The sequence below is a fragment of the Hippocampus comes genome, unplaced genomic scaffold, assembly GCF_001891065.2.
Source record: "Hippocampus comes isolate QL1 unplaced genomic scaffold, H_comes_QL1_v1.1 scaffold39, whole genome shotgun sequence".
In the NCBI taxonomy this organism is placed as follows: Eukaryota; Metazoa; Chordata; class Actinopteri; order Syngnathiformes; family Syngnathidae; genus Hippocampus; species Hippocampus comes.
In genome coordinates, this window is record NW_017842054.1 from 2,530,146 (window position 1) to 2,548,554 (window position 18,409).

At 47.0% G+C, this 18,409-nt stretch overlaps 2 protein-coding genes across 2 annotated transcripts in view; both read left to right on the forward strand.

The window, feature by feature from the left end:
• The first annotated feature begins 434 nt into the window (after positions 1-434).
• LOC109510199 (coiled-coil domain-containing protein 6) lies at positions 435-11,273 on the forward strand. The gene is made up of 9 exons (XM_019860347.1): positions 435-907; positions 3,659-3,808; positions 5,211-5,339; positions 6,236-6,339; positions 6,738-6,898; positions 7,460-7,616; positions 8,854-8,954; positions 9,720-9,841; positions 9,973-11,273. The coding sequence occupies exons 1-9, from the start codon at positions 509-511 to the stop codon at positions 10,171-10,173; spliced, it is 1,524 nt and encodes a 507-aa protein (XP_019715906.1). The 5' UTR covers positions 435-508; the 3' UTR covers positions 10,174-11,273.
• A 3,204-nt stretch (positions 11,274-14,477) lies between these two features.
• LOC109510237 (monocarboxylate transporter 9) overlaps positions 14,478-18,409 on the forward strand; it is a 10,551-nt gene continuing 6,619 nt past the window's right edge. The window contains exons 1-2 of the mRNA XM_019860413.1: positions 14,478-14,874; positions 16,133-16,368. Coding sequence (XP_019715972.1) covers positions 16,176-16,368 — 193 coding nt within the window. The 5' untranslated portion in view covers positions 14,478-14,874; positions 16,133-16,175. The remainder of the gene's footprint in view (positions 14,875-16,132; positions 16,369-18,409) is intronic.

An 18,409-nucleotide genomic window follows, 5' to 3' on the forward strand; every position in this document is an offset into this window, starting at 1 on the left:
TTTTGTAAGGCTATTTGGGGTGAACGATGAGAATCTAATCATAGCTCTGAGAAAAGCTTTTGTAGTCGTTTTGTTTTTAGCCAATTCGAATGGAACTTTGTAACATTTAAACAATGTGGTAAAGCGAAATAATAAATAAAATATAATAAAACAACACTTCGTCAAAAGCTTTGGAGTGGAGTTTATTAGTGTATGTTGTGATAACTTAAATCATACCTCAGCAGAGGAGAAAGTCCTAGAAAATTCCAGGAGGAGTCCTGGAGAACTGCAAAATTACTTCTGAGCAAGCTGTTCTAATTTTGAATTAAAGATGAAACGTCTTCAGCCACCCTGAAATGTCTCGTTGCCTCAATTCAACATTTGCAGACCGTGATTATTTACGAGAATCTGCGATGATCAAGTGGGAATATACTTGGGTGGCAGTCTTGCAGACAGACCTACATTTGGTTCCCTCGCTTTGTCTTTATGACGTACTAAAGTGGAGCAGTTCCACCGAGTCGCCGCGCTTATGGAAACTTCCACACCGGGGCGCTGTCACCGCGGCGCCCCGGCAAGGGTGACACGACGCTGGGGCAGAACTGCGTGGAAGCTCCTCTCGTCTTCTTCTGCGTCGACGCTCTTCGCTCTCCTCCTCCTCCTCCTCACATTCGCCATGGCGGACAGTGCGAGCGAGAGCGACACCGACGGCGCGGGCAGCAGCTCGGCCACCCCGATGACGACCTGCGCCTCCAACTCGGGCAAGCCGAGCATCGTGATCTCGCAGTTTCGCCTGGAGGAGCTCACCAACCGACTGGCCTCGCTGCAGCAGGAGAACAAAGTTCTGAAAATCGAGCTGGAGACGTTCAAACTCAAGTGCAAAGCGTTGCAGGAGGAGAATCGGGACCTGCGCAAAGCTAGCGTCACTATTGTGAGTAGCGTTAGCTAATTAGCTCGCAGGCTAACACACATGACCACCTGATCGATACGCAGCCTTTTTTGTCATGTAGCTAGCCGTACACGGCGTCTTTTAATCGCATCTTAAGTCAACAATTTCATCACGTAATGCGTGTGTTTGAATTCCCAACACGCCCCTGTCGTGATGTATTAGCGAGTTGACCATGTTGCTGTGCTAACATAGCGTTGCGTGCTATCGTCTATGTTGGGGGTGGCCGGCCAGCGGTTAGCCAGACAGCTAGTTTGGCTTTGTTTTGTTTCTTTATTTCAGCTCATCTCCGGTACCTAAAGTCGCGTTGACATCTCACGAAGTCATTAATTAAGTCGGCGTGAGACGTTGCTGTGTGTGGTCTTAAGACCGAAATGGGCGACACGCTCAAAACGTGTCGATAAAAGCATCGACACTGAGCTGTAACATAAAATATATTCGGCATTCGCCCTGCCGAAGCGTGTAACTGATGCCGTGTCGAGACGGGAAGTATGTAGGCCGAGCTAAGCCGAGAGCGAGGCTCATATGTCTGCGCAACACCCGCTGCACTCTCCCGGGGTCGAGGTGAGGTTCATCCCGGGTGTCTCCTCCGCTTTGACGCCCCTTACTGAGTCATTCCAGCTCGCGTAAAGGCATTGCCCAGATGATTAATTTGTGCGTGTGCTGCCTCCTGTTTCACCCCCTCCTTTTTTTGAGGCTTCCATTACTGTAATAACTTAAGAGCCATTAGGGAAAATTCAGTTTCCGTTTGGGATGCCAGTGGGGGAAAAAAAAAAACAATAGTGAATCATCATCTTACCATTCGAGCTTTTTGGCCAACTTTTGGTTCCACAACTCCACCCTGTAAAAGCAACCACCGTGGGCAGGTTTGGCACAGTGCAAGCGCGGTGGTGCCCTAGTGGCTAACACATCTGACTCACAGGTCTGAGCATGGTTCGAGTCTCTGTTTCAGTCCTTTGTGTGGCGTTTGTAACTCTCCCAGTGCTTGCATTGGTTATATTTCAACTCCTTTCCAAATTTCCAAACCATGAATGTTTGGTTTGCTGGAGACTAAACCTGGACAAGGTATGCAATCACCAAATCCAGCCACAAATAGCAGGATTTCACATAGAACCCAAACAATGATCACAAACATTTTTGATATCATTTCCAACTCATAATCCTTAGCATGTGCAGTTCTCACACTGCGACATCATGTTTTTCTTTTTTTGAGCATATCCTGGAGCAGCATTTTCTTCTTTTGGCACCTAGGATGTTTGCCAGAAGCTGTAAGAAGGAGCTGATGGCGTCTTTGGGCGAGACAGAAAGCACAAAAATATTTGGATAGGCATAATGAGGTGCGTTTGTTCAGCTCAAAGTTTTAGTTTTGTTCTTCTGATAAATTTGCAGGGAGGATGAACACCTCAGCGCTAAGCCGAGAGCGAGGCTCATATGTCTGCGCAACACCCGCTGCACTCTCCCGGGGTCGAGGTGAGGTTCATCCCGGGTGTCTCCTCCGCTTTGACGCCCCTTACTGAGTCATTCCAGCTCGCGTAAAGGCATTGCCCAGATGATTAATTTGTGCGTGTGCTGCCTCCTGTTTCACCCCCTCCTTTTTTTGAGGCTTCCATTACTGTAATAACTTAAGAGCCATTAGGGAAAATTCAGTTTCCGTTTGGGATGCCAGTGGGGGAAAAAAAAAAACAATAGTGAATCATCATCTTACCATTCGAGCTTTTTGGCCAACTTTTGGTTCCACAACTCCACCCTGTAAAAGCAACCACCGTGGGCAGGTTTGGCACAGTGCAAGCGCGGTGGTGCCCTAGTGGCTAACACATCTGACTCACAGGTCTGAGCATGGTTCGAGTCTCTGTTTCAGTCCTTTGTGTGGCGTTTGTAACTCTCCCAGTGCTTGCATTGGTTATATTTCAACTCCTTTCCAAATTTCCAAACCATGAATGTTTGGTTTGCTGGAGACTAAACCTGGACAAGGTATGCAATCACCAAATCCAGCCACAAATAGCAGGATTTCACATAGAACCCAAACAATGATCACAAACATTTTTGATATCATTTCCAACTCATAATCCTTAGCATGTGCAGTTCTCACACTGCGACATCATGTTTTTCTTTTTTTGAGCATATCCTGGAGCAGCATTTTCTTCTTTTGGCACCTAGGATGTTTGCCAGAAGCTGTAAGAAGGAGCTGATGGCGTCTTTGGGCGAGACAGAAAGCACAAAAATATTTGGATAGGCATAATGAGGTGCGTTTGTTCAGCTCAAAGTTTTAGTTTTGTTCTTCTGATAAATTTGCAGGGAGGATGAACACCTCAGCCCCAGTTGACTCTACACTATGACACAAAAATTTTGACCACAAACCTTTCTTTTTGATGCGGATGGTTCACCCATGTCAAACCGCCATAATATAGCCTTATTTAAATTGATTTTGGGGGCGTGGTTAGAGGTCCAGCCAGGCTAACTAAATATTGAACTTTTGAAATAGGTACTCTATTGTTTAATTTAGTTATGACTGATTCGTGTTGACGCAATTGAAGTTACTTCAATGCCGTTTGGTGCGTTCAGGTTGAGTCGTGTTGCGTCAATGTAAACACAGAATGTCGGGACATCTGTCACTTGGAAATAAACATGAAAGAAAAAAGGGTGCGGGAAGTGGATGGCATGATATCTAAATTGGGCACAGCGGCTTGCAGTGTAAATCCAGCCTTTGTGAAAGTCGCTATCATTTGTGTCCCGCAGCAAGCGCGAGCGGAGCAGGAAGAGGAGTTCATCAGCAACACCTTGTTCAAGAAGATCCAAGCCCTCCAGAAGGAAAAGGAGACCCTGGCTGTCAACTATGAGAAGGAGGAGGAGTTTCTCACCAACGAGCTCTCCAGGAAGCTCATGCAAGTGAGTCAGTCTACAACGGTGACCGTTTTGCTCGCTTTTGTTGACGCTAAGGTCCAAACGGAATGGGGCAAAAGGGGAAAGTAAGATGAACTTGCGTGGCTGATCACGTTTGGCATTGGCTGCATCCAAGTTCTGATTTCCCCGGAACCTCAAACCGGTCCCAAGGCGAAGAGTTTTCCCCACTGGCATGATCATCCTTGACACTTGCATAAATGCTTTGTTTTAGTTTCGGTTCATTATCTAATACAAGTGGAGTAGGTGCAACCAGGAATTCCCAATGTGATTCGCTTGCAACGCAGTTTTCTCCAATGTCAAACTTTTCCCGTTGAAATGAAGTGAAATACTGTTAACCTGTTTCAGCCCTTGAAAAAAACATTTTGGGGGGGGGCGGGTGTCTTTTAATGATTGAAAATACGACAATTGTTTAAAAAAAAAAAAAAGTCAAACGCATTGACATCATATCACCTTGCTGACATTGGGGTTGGGCTATTTGCCAGAAGCTTGCGGCGGCCACCTTGAGCTCAATTGGCTGTGCCGTGCCATCCTCGGACTCACCTTGAGCCATTGCGGGCTGGAGCTGAGCGCCTCAGGATCCCGGATTTTCATGCGCTGGCAGCGTCCGGCTGGACTGAACACCGCAAGCGTCTAATTCTGACTTCATGCCTAATGATTGAACGACACAGTCGCAACGCACGAAACAACGCGCAATACATAATACGAATATTAAAATGTTGTTAGAGCAGATGGGTGTGTTGTTAAATTGACGACGTGTATTGGCTCAGATTCTTTTTTGCCCCGTTTGGAAGGGGCCTGATGACCATCTGAAGATCTCCAATTCCCTGCGTTTTCTATTTCGGCGGCAGTGACGCATACTATCCAGATTGTGTCATTTGTGTAAAGCCGGCCACTGCGGCCCGCGTTTGACATCATCCGTCTGTCTGGGTCGTCCTGGTGTTTTTGCGACAAGCTCACAGCAGCGAGCGTACGCTCATCAGCTTTCGTTTGAATGTGCTCAAAGGGCTCCCGATGACATCACCGTGGCTTTGAAACAACTCTCCGGTGACTCTCCTCCCATGCGTCGCTTATTCGGTCGCTTCCGTGTGCTAGTCGGTTCTGGTCGTCCTCGGCAGTCGTTTTCCATAAAAGTTTTTTTTATTATTATTATTTTTTTTTTTGCAGTTTTCCTAGGGATTAGTAACCGTTGCTCATATAATTCCTGTTTGTCTGGTTGATCTGCCAAATGTGGTTACCGTGGTTGCCGCGTTGGGTCATTTCTCGCATCTTGTCTTTGCAAACTGCTCCGTGCTAACATGGGGATCTTTTACACTCTCCTGTCTTCAAATAGTTGACGAGTGACTCATCGACTGTCGCGCTTCTGGCTTCCCCCCACCCTGCATTTTAGCTCCAGCACGAGAAGGCCGAACTGGAGCAGCACCTGGAACAGGAGCAGGAGTTCCAGGTCAACAAGCTCATGAAGAAGATCAAGAAGATGGAGAACGAGACCATCTCCAAGCAGCTGACTTTGGAGCAGGTCGGAATTTGTTTTTTCCGCGAAAGACGCTTCCTGGTCAGGAAGTCTTTGAATCATCTCCAAATCCCCACCACCCGCTTATGAGTCTTAGGTCTGGGTGATGCTTGTGGAATAAGCTTGCATATTTACCAAAAATGAAAGTTCATGTCACTTGAAAAAGGTAACAGTCATGTTACCAACTTTTTTTTTCTTGATTTGTTCAATCAAGATTTTTGCCTCATGCGCTATTGGTTAATTGAGTAGTGTTTTTTTTTTTTTTTTTTTTTTAAAGGCCATTCCACTAAATATTTTATTATGATATTTTTATATCATAAGTTAAAAAAAATGGAGGGAGAGAGAGAGAGATTTTTTTTAAACATTTTGTAAGCATGTTCTGGGTCATCCCTGGGGCCTCCAACCAGTTGGAGGCGCACCGATCACCTCACCAGGGAGGCATCTCGATCAGATGCCCGAGTCACCTCATCGAGCGCCTCTCGATGCGGACAAGTGGCAAGGCGCTGCCGCTGACCTCGACTCCTGATTTTGTGAGTCGCAATTGAAGGCACAATTTTCAAATTTGGCCTCGCTGGGCTTGTGTCATTCTTTGTGTATGTGCTCCCGTTTCGGGTGCGCTTCAATGTTCTAGTGAGATTTGACACATTGAGGAAATGAGTAAAATGATCACAATTTCCTGCAAACCCCCCCCCCCTCCCCCACCCAAACCGAATGGGTGATTCAACGAGTTGGCAAAGGTTTTCTGTCCTCGCTCCAGTGTCCTTTTTTTTTTTTTTTTTTGACTAACGGTGTCCTTAAGTGACACAAACAGGACTTATCTGTGCCAAGGCCTTGAATGTGCCGTAAACATTCTCCGAATGTTTTTCTTTTCGCCCCCCCCCCCCCCCCCATCACGATTCCAGTTGAGGCGGGAAAAAATCGACCTCGAGAACACATTAGAGCAGGAACAAGAAGCCCTTGTCAACCGACTGTGGAAGCGGATGGACAAGCTGGAAGCAGAGAAAAGGTACATACTGTCCGATCAAAATGAGAAGTGTCTCCAGTGGCATTGCGGCAATCCTGTTCTTTATTTCTTGGTGGTCTGATTGAATTTCACTCACCAGGATTCTGCAGGAGAAGTTGGACCAGCCCGTGTCGGCCCCTCCGTCCCCGCGAGACGTGTCCATGGAGATCGACTCGCCGGAGAACATGATGCGGCATATCCGCTTCCTGAAAAAAATCGACCTCGAGAACACATTAGAGCAGGAACAAGAAGCCCTTGTCAACCGACTGTGGAAGCGGATGGACAAGCTGGAAGCAGAGAAAAGGTACATACTGTCCGATCAAAATGAGAAGTGTCTCCAGTGGCATTGCGGCAATCCTGTTCTTTATTTCTTGGTGGTCTGATTGAATTTCACTCACCAGGATTCTGCAGGAGAAGTTGGACCAGCCCGTGTCGGCCCCTCCGTCCCCGCGAGACGTGTCCATGGAGATCGACTCGCCGGAGAACATGATGCGGCATATCCGCTTCCTGAAGAACGAGGTGGAGAGGCTTAAGAAAAGCCTGCGCACCACCGAGCTGCAGCGTAAGTGCGCATTTCCGACTCGCGCGCTCCCATTTGACAGGTGTCGTCAAATGGGACCTGGGCCATTTAGAAACGCGATGCCGGGCATGTTTGAAAACAGGTGCGCCTTCAACCGAAATGAAGCTGTTGAGCCCGCTGCGTAGGGTTGAAAACCTTTTTTTCCATTTTGTTTCGATTTGAAATTCTGCCCCAGCAAAACCTAGTCATGTTGTAAATCACAGCAGTACATTCTGGAGCACAAAACATTCATAAATTAATTATTACTTTGAGGCACAAAGTTTCCAGCCCCAGAGTACCGTCCTAATTCCTTGAATTCTTTCAATTTTTTGGGGGGTTGTTTTTGTCTTTTAAGTGGAGGTTAAATAGCCTGACCCAGAGTTCCTCTCCTGTCATTGTTCTTTTTCATGTCGGCCACTAGGGGGAGTGCTTAGCTCAACCCTAAGCAGGGGGAAGTCCCATTTTGTTTGCTCTAAGGTGGCGGAAACGGGCATTGACTCGCTGTTTTGTTTCATGGCCGTGAGCGTATCCCGCCATCAGCAGCGTTGTTTGTCTCCCGCGCAGACACGGAGAAGCGCGCGCAGTACATTGAGGAGGAGCGACACATGAGGGAGGAGAACGTCAGGCTGCAGAGAAAGCTCCAGAGGGAGATGGAGCGTCGGGAGGCCCTCTGCAGACAGTTGTCGGAGAGCGAGTCCAGCCTGGAGATGGACGACGAGCGGTACGAGACGCACGGATGCGGCGGTCGGTGGTACAAAGCAAAGGACGTGCCCGGTGGCGACTCTTCACGAGACGCGAGCTCTTTTGAATGGGGCCTTTGACTCTTTAGGTGGCTTAGCGGCCACAAAAATAAGAAGTGAGGCTGGCTTTACGCTGCACTTCAATTCATTTCAGTTGCATTTCACATGACCGAGCACCCGAAACGACTCGCATGGATGCAAATTGCACGCAAGTGATGTCACAGGCGGGGTTTTTCCTGGCTCCAATTGTTCTCATGGCATAGCCCCAAATGAGGCGTAGGTAGTTGCCTCCAAATTTGAAAAGCAGGAAGAAACCTGACAAGCATCTCCGCTTGCCGGTGACTCCAATCTGTTGTTGTCTTCGTGGAGCGGCAAACTGCTCAGCGCATGGAGGACATCGCCAGAGCTATTTGAGCAGTCTCAAAAATGTCCATATTTTCACCGTAAAATCCCCAACGAGATGTTACCTACTTATGTGCCCACCATTTCCTTAGTTTCAAACCATTCCAGCTTCAAGACTCACGTTCTTCATTTCACAAGTGCCCTTCAATCCACCGCATTTCAGTTCCGCTTCAGCTTTTCAGCATTCGCACGCAGTTTCTGCATCAATATTGCGTATCTGAATTGCGTCACTTCAGCTCGTTAATCCAGCCGCTGTGTGGTTGCGCTTGGTAGCCAAACTCTTGCGTTGCGTAACATAATGCCCCCAATAAAACACTATGATGTGACCTGATCACCGGGAACAGATAATCCTTATAGCAGTCAAAACAGGGATGCCCAACATACAGCGCTGGGGCCATTTGCGGCCCACCATCTATTTTCTAGTGACCCGCGGCGTAATGACATTTGACACGGCCCACAAGGCTCCGGTTCAGTGCGTGGCAGGGGTGGATCTAGTCGAGAGGGACACAGGGGCCGTTGGCCACCTTAAAATCTTGAACAATTTGCCTTATCACCTTGAACAGAAAGCTGCTCTGTAGTGACTCCAAAATGTTCACAATAGATCACTGCTTGCTTGATTGACTGGTTTTAGTGTGTTTTAATGAATTCAAGTTGAAGAATGTTAAAGTGTCCCTCACATCCTTCCATTTTCATGAATGCGGCCCTCGAACTAAAAAAATGTGGACATGCCTGATTTAATACATGGCGTGAGCCAGCAACATTCCCCTTATAATTTTTTTTAAAACTCATTTTAAAAATGTCGTCTTGCTTCTTCAGGTACTTCAACGAGATGTCGGCGCAGGGCCTCCGAGCGAGGACGGTGTCCAGCCCCATCCCGTACACGCCCTCCCCCAGCTCCAGCCGCCCCATATCCCCTGGTAAGATGGCCACCGGCCAAGCGGTTACGGCGCAGCGAACAAGTGACATGTTGTCAAGAGAGAGAACGAGGGAGAGCCCTGGCATGAAGGCACTTTATTATAAGGTGTCATAAGACTCTCGGCAATAGCACATAAAAGTAAATATCATAAAGCGACCTTACGTAACAGCCCCTTTTTATGATTATTGTCATTTCTTCACATCAGCATCGTGTTGACCTGCGGTTCGATCTTGGATCTAATCTTTGCACCGGAAGCAAGAAAGGAAAATATTTTATTTCTCCGCAATCGAGGTTGAGCAATTGTGTCAGGGATTTCCCAGCATCTATTCCGCGCACAAACAGGTCCGTTGAGCTTCTTGAAAACCGAATGCTCCCTCGCCACATTGCGATTCCATGCTCACGCCATTAAAAATCGATCATTTATTTCATGTGGCTTTCAGCTCGCAACTGCCACCCAACCCGCAAAGCTCCTCAATTTACTCCAACCGAATCCCTTGGCACCAGGATGACAGAACTCTACATTCAGCCCCTCAACTCATTTCAATATAGTTTCTTGGCGCCTAAACACTAAATTCCATATTGTATGCATACATAGGCTCCCGAAATGTTTAGTATGTGTTCAAATTTTAATTGTATTTGAAAACTGCTTCAGAACTGGGGTTCACAGCGTGAATTATTTTGAGCCACGCCTCCAAATGGCCGCCATGCAAATGCGTCACCACAAGCGAGCGTCCAAGGAAGCAACTTTCACTTCCCGTCCGCGCAGGTCTTTCGTATGGCAGCCACACGGTCGGCTTCACCCCACCAGCCACTCTGTCCAGAGCCGCCATCTCGCACTACAACACCCCCGCCCTGCACGTCCACGGAAGCTCCTCCCACTCTGTAGCGGTGAGCCGCGGGCGCCCGCACACGTCTGGGCAGCTGCGTTTTCTTTTTCATTGACGTTTTGAAGGCACTTGCTTCAGCTCGGCGTTTTTTCATGTTGGTGATTTGTTTTCTTTTCTCTCTCTCTCCCGCAGAGGCCCTCGCCAAGGAGAAGCACCAGCCCCGACAAATTCAAACGTCCGACCCCCCCGCCGTCCCCCAACACACACTCAGGAGCCCTGCAGCCTCAGCCTCCGCTGCCCCCGCCGGCCCAGCCCATGGTCCAGTCCATGTCCTCCCCGGCGGCCATGTCTCAGCAAGCCGCCGGGGCGCAGGCGCCTCCCTCCCAGCCTTAACACCACACGCTCGCTAGCTAGCTCGCACGCACGCACACACCCACACCCGTCTCCGTCTTGGGGCGCACGACGGCGCCCGCCGGATGCCGCGACGTCAAAACACCGCAGCAGCTTCCATCATTAGCAAGCTCTGGAAGAAGCGCTCAGAAGCAGCTTAGAAAATTTTTAAAGAGGAGAGAAGCGACGCGGCCGCGACGCCGGCCGGCTGAAATGCACGCGTCGGCATTTTCCCAATTGCTCTTAAATGGAATGGATGTACTGAAAAATAATCGCTTCTGGGACTCCGTAGGCCAATTATCCGTTCCGCCCGCCCGTCGTGTGTGTATTGGGTTTGTTTTTGTTTTTTTCTTTGCTTTGGTCGGATCTCGAGCCGGTTGGAATTGTTGTTGTGACGCTTTTCAGATAGCTCAAACAGCACAGAGCTTTACGGCGGCTTTTTTTTTGCTGTTGTTTTGTTTTGCGATCGATGGATGTTTGGGTCAGCAGATGGATGTATGGCTGTCTCTGTGGATGTGATCGATTATCTTTACGCCTTACAATGTGGCACTCGGTTGCAGTCATGTCTATTACACCCCCCCCACCACCACCACCACCGCACACAGACACTACCACCGGCCCTCTTCATCCGTTCGACAATTACGCGGTTCGCTCGAGTTTATTAGCAAGTTCGGCCGAGATGTGTCATAGAAGACCCACCGGGCGGTCTTCGTCGTAGTGTGTTCAACACGTAGCTCGCATCGCCGCTATTTTTGTTCCTGCAGAGGTCTCGTTCAAGTAAATTTGGGGGAGGGAAAGCTGCGGATGTGCGGATCCTCCCTGAGGATGCGCGCTGGTACATCAACCACAGATAAATGTCGCCTTTAAGTTGTTCAATAACAATGTAGTCTAAGGTGTTACTTCGTCATGTACTCTTGGCTCTTCTCTCTCTCTCTCTCTGGTGTATTTCTCAATGCTTTATCATCATCGGATAATGGCAAAAAGATAAATAAAAATACACATTGTGCTCTTTACACTAAATATACATACTGCTCAAACATTCGAAATGAATGGTACTGTCAAACTAAATTTCTATGTATGATTAAAATCTCTTGAGATGAAAACTTTGGGTTTTCGTTTGTGGGAAGCATCCAGCTTTTTTTTCACGGCGCCACTTGTCGCCTTCTCAGCAAACGATTTCATCTGAGTGGATTTTGAAAGACATCCACCTAACCTTGTCATTTGGCACTTTTCCACTCTGTTGCCACTTCATATCACAAATGTCACCATCAAAAGAAATGCAAGAAAGCAGGCTGCAACTGTGCCATGTACAGGTAAATCATTTCGAGCAGTAAATATCTAGCAATGTAGAAAAAAAAAAACTAACTCGAGCCCTGTGAGGACAAATTTGAAATCTGATTCGTTGAAGAAATGGCCCAACTGAAATGTAGTGATTGTGAATGCCCTCGGCAGATTAGATGAACACGCCAACACACTGACGCTAAAATCTGAGTCTGGAAAAAAAAATATCAAGACAAGCACTATGAAATGAAGAGAAGGAACAACCGTTAGATACAAACATCCATTTTCATGGAAAAACATGTTCGAGTTGTTTGTAAATGTGGTTAAGTGCCGCTATGTTGATCATCAAGTGTTAACAATAAGAAATATTGGCCGACAGCATCCACCCTGCTGTCTTTTCAAAGGAACTTTGGGTTCAATCCCCCCCCCCCCCCCCCCCCAAAAGACACTTTGGTTCTCACGATCAATCCTCTGCTCATCTTACCATGATGCGCAGGAACCTTTAGGGGGCCCAGGAGGGCAGCTCCTTCGAGCCCTCCCGTCGGCTCCTACGAAACCACCTCAAGTTGCCTTTTGTAATGCACGCGCGAGTCTCACCGATTTATTTTTCTGCATTTCCCTACTGGAGCGTGTGATCTGTGTTTCTCTTCCAGTGCCTGTAGCAGTTGGGCTCTCCCTGTCCAACCCCCCCACACCCCACCCCAATGGGAGAGAACAGCAGGCTGCAGCGGCTCCTGTGTTGCTCTCAGAGAGGTGAAGGCCAATCTCATGTAACAATCTGCAGGAGACCGCTGACGTTTGTGCTCTAGATTTTAGTCGGCCCGTGCTGTGAGCTTGCCGCAGATCCAAGTGGAACAATACACTTTGTATGTCATACTGTATCAACTTATACTATTACATATGATTTTGAAAGAAAAAAAAAAAAGTATTTTGGTTGAAGTCGAAGAGTTACGAGATGTCAGACTAACCGCTATTTGCTTTGTCGATTACGACACAGAGCCACTTTTCGTTTAATGGGACACGGGTCACAATAAGTAGCATGTAGGCATGAACTCATCTTCAAAAATAAGTTTCACGTTCTTTATTGCCACTCCCGCTTGTGTTTACTGTCAAGTAAACCTAAAACAAAGAGTTACACCTCCCGTATTTAAGACAACCATTGTCTGCTAGCTTAATGCTAACGCTAACCTACTGTATGTTGTGGTGCTATAACTGTCTCTTTTTACATTAAGTACCACCTGAAGAAAAACTTGTCTCCCCAAGTACCACCAAAATCACCAACATCCTGAAGTACCCCCAAAATAACCAACATAAAAATATAGTTTCTAGTAGGCCCAAGTATTCACATACTATTCCCCAAAATCCACAATGTAACAGCAGATGACTGAACTCTACTTTTCAACACGCATACACACTGTAGGTGTCAATCCCTCGAGTGGGAGTCCCCATCCTGAGAACGCGTAACGAAATAATTGGCATTTGCGAATTGTTTCAAGTGAAATGATTTCATGGTTCAAGTTGCGGCACGGTTGAAAAAGAATTCACAACGTCGCCACAACCTTCATGAGGTCACATATCGTTGGGTTGCATAGGAACTCAACCTGATGAAGGAAAGCCAACAAAGCCCCTCTGGCGGGACGGGGGGGGGGGTACATTGGGGGTGGTGGAAGATAAAATTCCTCTGGGCTTTTGCCGCTCCCACGGCGGCGCTTTGCTCTATTTTCCAGAAAAGAATTAGGCCCTGTAATCCCCCTCCTGCCAGGAAAAGTGACAGGAACAAGAGGCATTTGCGCTCACACTGGCTTTAAAGTGACATGTTGCCTCTGACCAGTTCGAACCAGATGGAGAGCATGTGCACAAGCTGGCCAGGTGGTCATGTGCAGGAAGCTGAAGGAGGCGCTTCAAACATTGGACGCACCCGTGACTCATCAACAAAACATCAAAGGTTATTCTCTTATGGCTTTATTCAACAACAACAGCAAGGGTAGAAATAACCGTCCGTCCAATAGAAAGGAAGGGAAAAATATGACAGTATATAAAGATCCGGATGATATCACATTAACCATTGTCATCCAAAACACGTCATCTCAAGTATCAAACTGGGATGTGATTTCAGGTCAACAATTGGCTTCTTTCTTTGACCGAGATCATAAAGACGATAAGCTGTTTGGTTCATGACGCCCTTTGAAAATTGGCCGTGACAACACGAAAACTGTCATCAGGGTTACAGTTTAAACGCATTAACACGCAACGCCCATTTTTTTTTTCCTGCAATGTATTCAGTGCAGCGTCGAACTTGTCGTGTAAAATTTGCTAATTGATTATAACTCAACACACAGCCATTAATTCAGCTCGGGTCCAGAGTTCAGAGTAAATATGGTGAAGCAGCACTTTGCTGTTACGCCGCAAGCAATGGAATAATAAGCTGCCGACACAAGTGGAGTCATCGCCAACTGTAAATGTTTTCCAGTAAGGTTTCCCCACACCTGCTATTCAGGTCTTTGAAAACATTTTTTTTTAATCCATAATCATGTTCTTACAACTGTACATTCGGATAGTAATTTTAATTAGCTACTTTTTTATTTCATTAGTCTACTTTTTAATGTCTTTAACTCTTTTGGTTGTAAATGCTTTTAAATGTTGTACTTATGTGAGGCACATTGTGTCTGAAATGCACTATATCAGTAAAGCTGCAAAAGTGAGTACACCCCTGAGTGAGAAAGTGTTTTGCTACCATGTGGTCACCATCAGTGTACGCTTTGTGTAACACTATAAAAATGATCTCTTTTCACCACGCAGGCAAGAAAAACGAGTACACCCCTACACGAGATTGCATAAATTACCTGTAGAAGATCTGTAAGTACAGACGTTTTACCTGTGTGGAGAGTTCTCTCCTTCCACCAAAACAAACTCGTGCTTCTATTCCCACTTTGCACGTGTACAAGTGAACTTCATGTCCTCATATCATTGCTGTCTTTTTTTTGGCCCACCCCTTTAACATTTTCGGTCGCCTATCAGGTCGATATTAATCATTCATTATTTGTAAAAGCAGGTGTGTCGTGCCTGACTCATAAAACAAAAAAAAAAAAACACAGCATCCGCGTGCTTACGGTTAGCCGCGCTCCTGCAGGCCGGCGAGAACAGCTTCGAACCGGTTTGCTCGCCGGCCACAAAGCGGTCACAAAACGAGAAAAAGAAGGAGGGAGGAGAAGGCGGAGGAGGCGCAGTGCGCTGATGCTCGGCCTCCAGTTGACACCTCCTCTACGAGACGTCACCAAAATAACGGCGAGGTGGTTTTGTTTTTTTTCCCCCCTACTACAAAAGCGCAGGTCGTTTTCCCATCCAGGAGTCTCTCTCCATCCTACATGGAAAGTTGCCGCGGACGAGCGCGTATCGCCACCGCGAGCAGCGGCTGCTGTTGAGGTGAGTGCCGGCGTGGAATCTTCAAAACAAAACAAAGACACGAAGGGGGGGGGGGGGAGAGAAAAAACCCCGAAAACATCTGTTTCTATTCTTGTGCCCCGGAAGGCTCTCGTGCGTTGTCTTTAGCTGTAATCTGACGAACCGTGACAAATGACAGAGAGCCTGCGCTGTTTTGTCTTTGCGTTGTCAACAAAGCGCGCCTGAAGGCTGAACGCTGATGTTGCTGCAGTGGTGCGTTCGCAAAACGGGCTGGGACGAAAAGCAGGCCGACGCTTTTTCAAATCAATTGATTTGGAGGAAGGATGGAAGCACGTTGTGACTTCCAAGTTACCTTACACTGCTTTTGAAACGTTCCCCCTTGAATAAAAGCACCAAGCCTATTTTGAAACTCTAAATCTGTCTTCAAACCTTAACCCTTATCCGAAATCCCCACAGCGGTTCTGACACCCCTCATTTGAAACCCTGACCCGGCCTGTTATCCTATCCCAGGCTTGAAACCATAATTTAAAACCCGAACTATAAAACCAGAACCTATACCGGTACGAGTATCGACACCTGTCGTACTTTTGATAGCTAAAAAATTAAATTCAACACAATGGTGAAAATTTGTTGCATGGTAATTCTTCAACTATTGCGGTATAGTGCCAACTACTGAAGAGAAGTCAGATTTTTTTTTTTTTGCCTTAAGTATCAGTGGCTAGTATCGGGAGCCTCCATAAGTACACAATATCTTATAACAATGCCGGTCTTGACCCGATAGTGACACCTAATTTTGGTGCTCGCCCATCCCTACTTGAAACCCTAATCCTGCCTTGAAACCATGCTCTTAAACATTCCAGGAGGACCTGATATTTGCCTTGAAAGTTTACCTTGCTTGAAACAACTGCAACTGAAAGGGTTCATCTTGAAACCTTGCAATGAAATTGCTACAGGTTGCAATTTGTGTGTGGCCATTTTCAGCAACGTTTTGAAGACTGTTGAAATGTTGAAGGACATTTGGAGAAAATGAGAATGTGTTTCGTAAATGTAACTAATTGTTGCGAGTCAAGATAAAGATGCTGGCCGCACACAGCAGCAAGACTACCCCCCCCCCCCAACTCCCCAACTTTCCCCTCCTCCAAGGTGTGGTTACAAGCACAAAAAGTGCACTGGCTTTGTCCTCAGAGACACATCGAGGTGGCGGCCTCCGAGTGTTGCGCTTTGCAAAAGATGCCGGCTAATTAATTTGTCCACCCCGCGCACACACACACACACACAGGTAGCCACTTCCTCACCCAGCGGGCAGCAGCGACATCGCCGACATGGCTTCCAGAGCGCTGGACGGCGGCTGGGGATGGGCGATCGTGGTGGCCTCCTTCCTGGCCCAGCTGCTGGCTTACGGCTCCCCGCAGTCGGTGGGCGTCCTCTACCCGGAGTGGCTGCACGCCTTCCAGGAGGGCAAGGGCCTGACGGCCTGGGTGGGCTCCCTGGTGGCCGGAGTGGGCCTCATTGCTAGTGAGTACCACACAGTCGCTCGCCTTAATGCACGATCCAATGTGAAGTCCGCTGACTTTGTCAGAAATAGATTCCCTGAATACTTTGTGCTTGCGATTGCTGTTTCTTATAGATTGGTTGCATTATTTTGCTACACAACTGGCAAAACAAAATCTATAATGATCTAGCTGTCAGTAGACCACTATCATAAAGCTTGGGAAATGGGGGGGGGGGGGTAACAGTCACAAAGGACAATCAAAGAATTTTCACTCGTGGCAGCAGCACTTCATTCACTCGTTACTGTAAGGCAAGGATCAGCAACCTTTTTCAAACTGAGAGCAACTTCCTGTCACTGAATAATTGACCCATTAAAACCGCATCGTACATGTATAAAACGGACTAAATGGAATTAAAGTGAAAATGTTATTTGCGTTTCACTTTGGAAAGAACATTCAGCAAACCTGAAATTTCAGGGTTGATTTTAAATGAACTCGAATTAAGGTCAAATTGTTGTTTGGAAATTGTTGTTGACTTTGTTGCACGCTACTCCTCGTGACCTTTTTTCCATCCTTAACTCAACAAACAAAACCTGTTTTTTTAAATATCTAATTATAGCAATAAAGCCTAAACTAAAACAAAACACTTTTGAAAAATAAACAAATGTCTCTAAACACTCATTAAAATAACCCGAATTTGGGGGGGGGGAGGCAAAATTTAAGCACTAGAGCTTTGTCTCTGATAGTAGATCTTCTTTTAGATTGTGCAGGAGTTATCTCAATTTGTGCGTGAATGCCAGTTATGGTCGACGGTCGATTACAAAAGAGCGGCTGCTCCCTCACAGTAACCAATGGATGTTTTGGCCTGTCCTTTTATGATTTGGCACCATCATCTGCTGACATGGCGCGATGATGCCAATCGCGCTCCTAAAAAGTAGCGCACTAAAGCGTCACCTTTACACCCGACCTTGTTTCCGTCCGCTTGCGATGCCGTTGATAAAAGCAGACAACGGACGCTCGGAGGGATTAAAAATGACGGCGGTGAGCCACGGGTGTTTTCTGCAGCGTTTGCAACAGGGAGGAAAGGGAAACGAGACGTCACTTTGATGAGCACTTAGTGGCTCCCTGGCTTGAGCTGAGCCGTCGCGATTGAGTTGACATGGAAAAGCAAACAAGCAGGAGTGAGAAGATTGCTTTCGAACCACATGGAAGTGGGGGCAAACAGTGGTGTCAAAAGGAGAAGCACTGATGCAAATACATATTTGGAACCAAAATGTCAACGCCGGGTCAAACAGTCAACAAGTCGCAGGCAAAGATGAAACTGACAAGGAAAATAAATGCAAAACGACTACACGATGAAAACAAAAAACTGTTATCTTCCTTCCAGGATTAACATTTGTAGAATGCCAAGTGTGCAAGATTTTGAGTTTGATAGGTTTGATAGTTTCTTGGTAAATGTCTGTTGTACTTGCATACACTTGCAAGCACTTTTAGACCAGTCTCTCGATGCAGAGGATAAAGAGTATGACCATGTATGTATGTATGTACGTATGTGTGTGTGTGTGTGTGGGTGTGGGTGTGGGTATATTAAAAAATACAGAGGAAAAATCCATTTGATCCATCTCTGGATCTGTGGGTTGCGGTATGAATCAAGGACAGAACGTCTCCAAGTGTAACGATTGCAAGGCGCTTTACTTTCATCCAAAACAATTTTCCAATTCAAATTGGCTTTCGATGACAGAGCAGAGGGAACCCGCCTACCGTCTCGCGGTCTGCTGCCAAGAGGACTGACGGAGGTGATTCAGAGCAGGCAGACCTGGCAACGGGCCTGGTCAGGTTCGGGGCCAACGTGACCCAGCTGCAGCACTGCTGCACGTAAATGATGTGCAGCACACAAAATACTTTGGGGAGTGCCAAGATCTTTTGGTCCTCGGGGGCTTTTTCTTTGGCTTCTTCAGAAAGATTTTTCAGCACTTCTGTAAGGTTCCTTTTGCCTCTAAAATTAAACTGCATACACCCCCCCCCCCCCCCCAGCCCCCTGCTTAGGGCCCGGGCTCGGGCCCTGC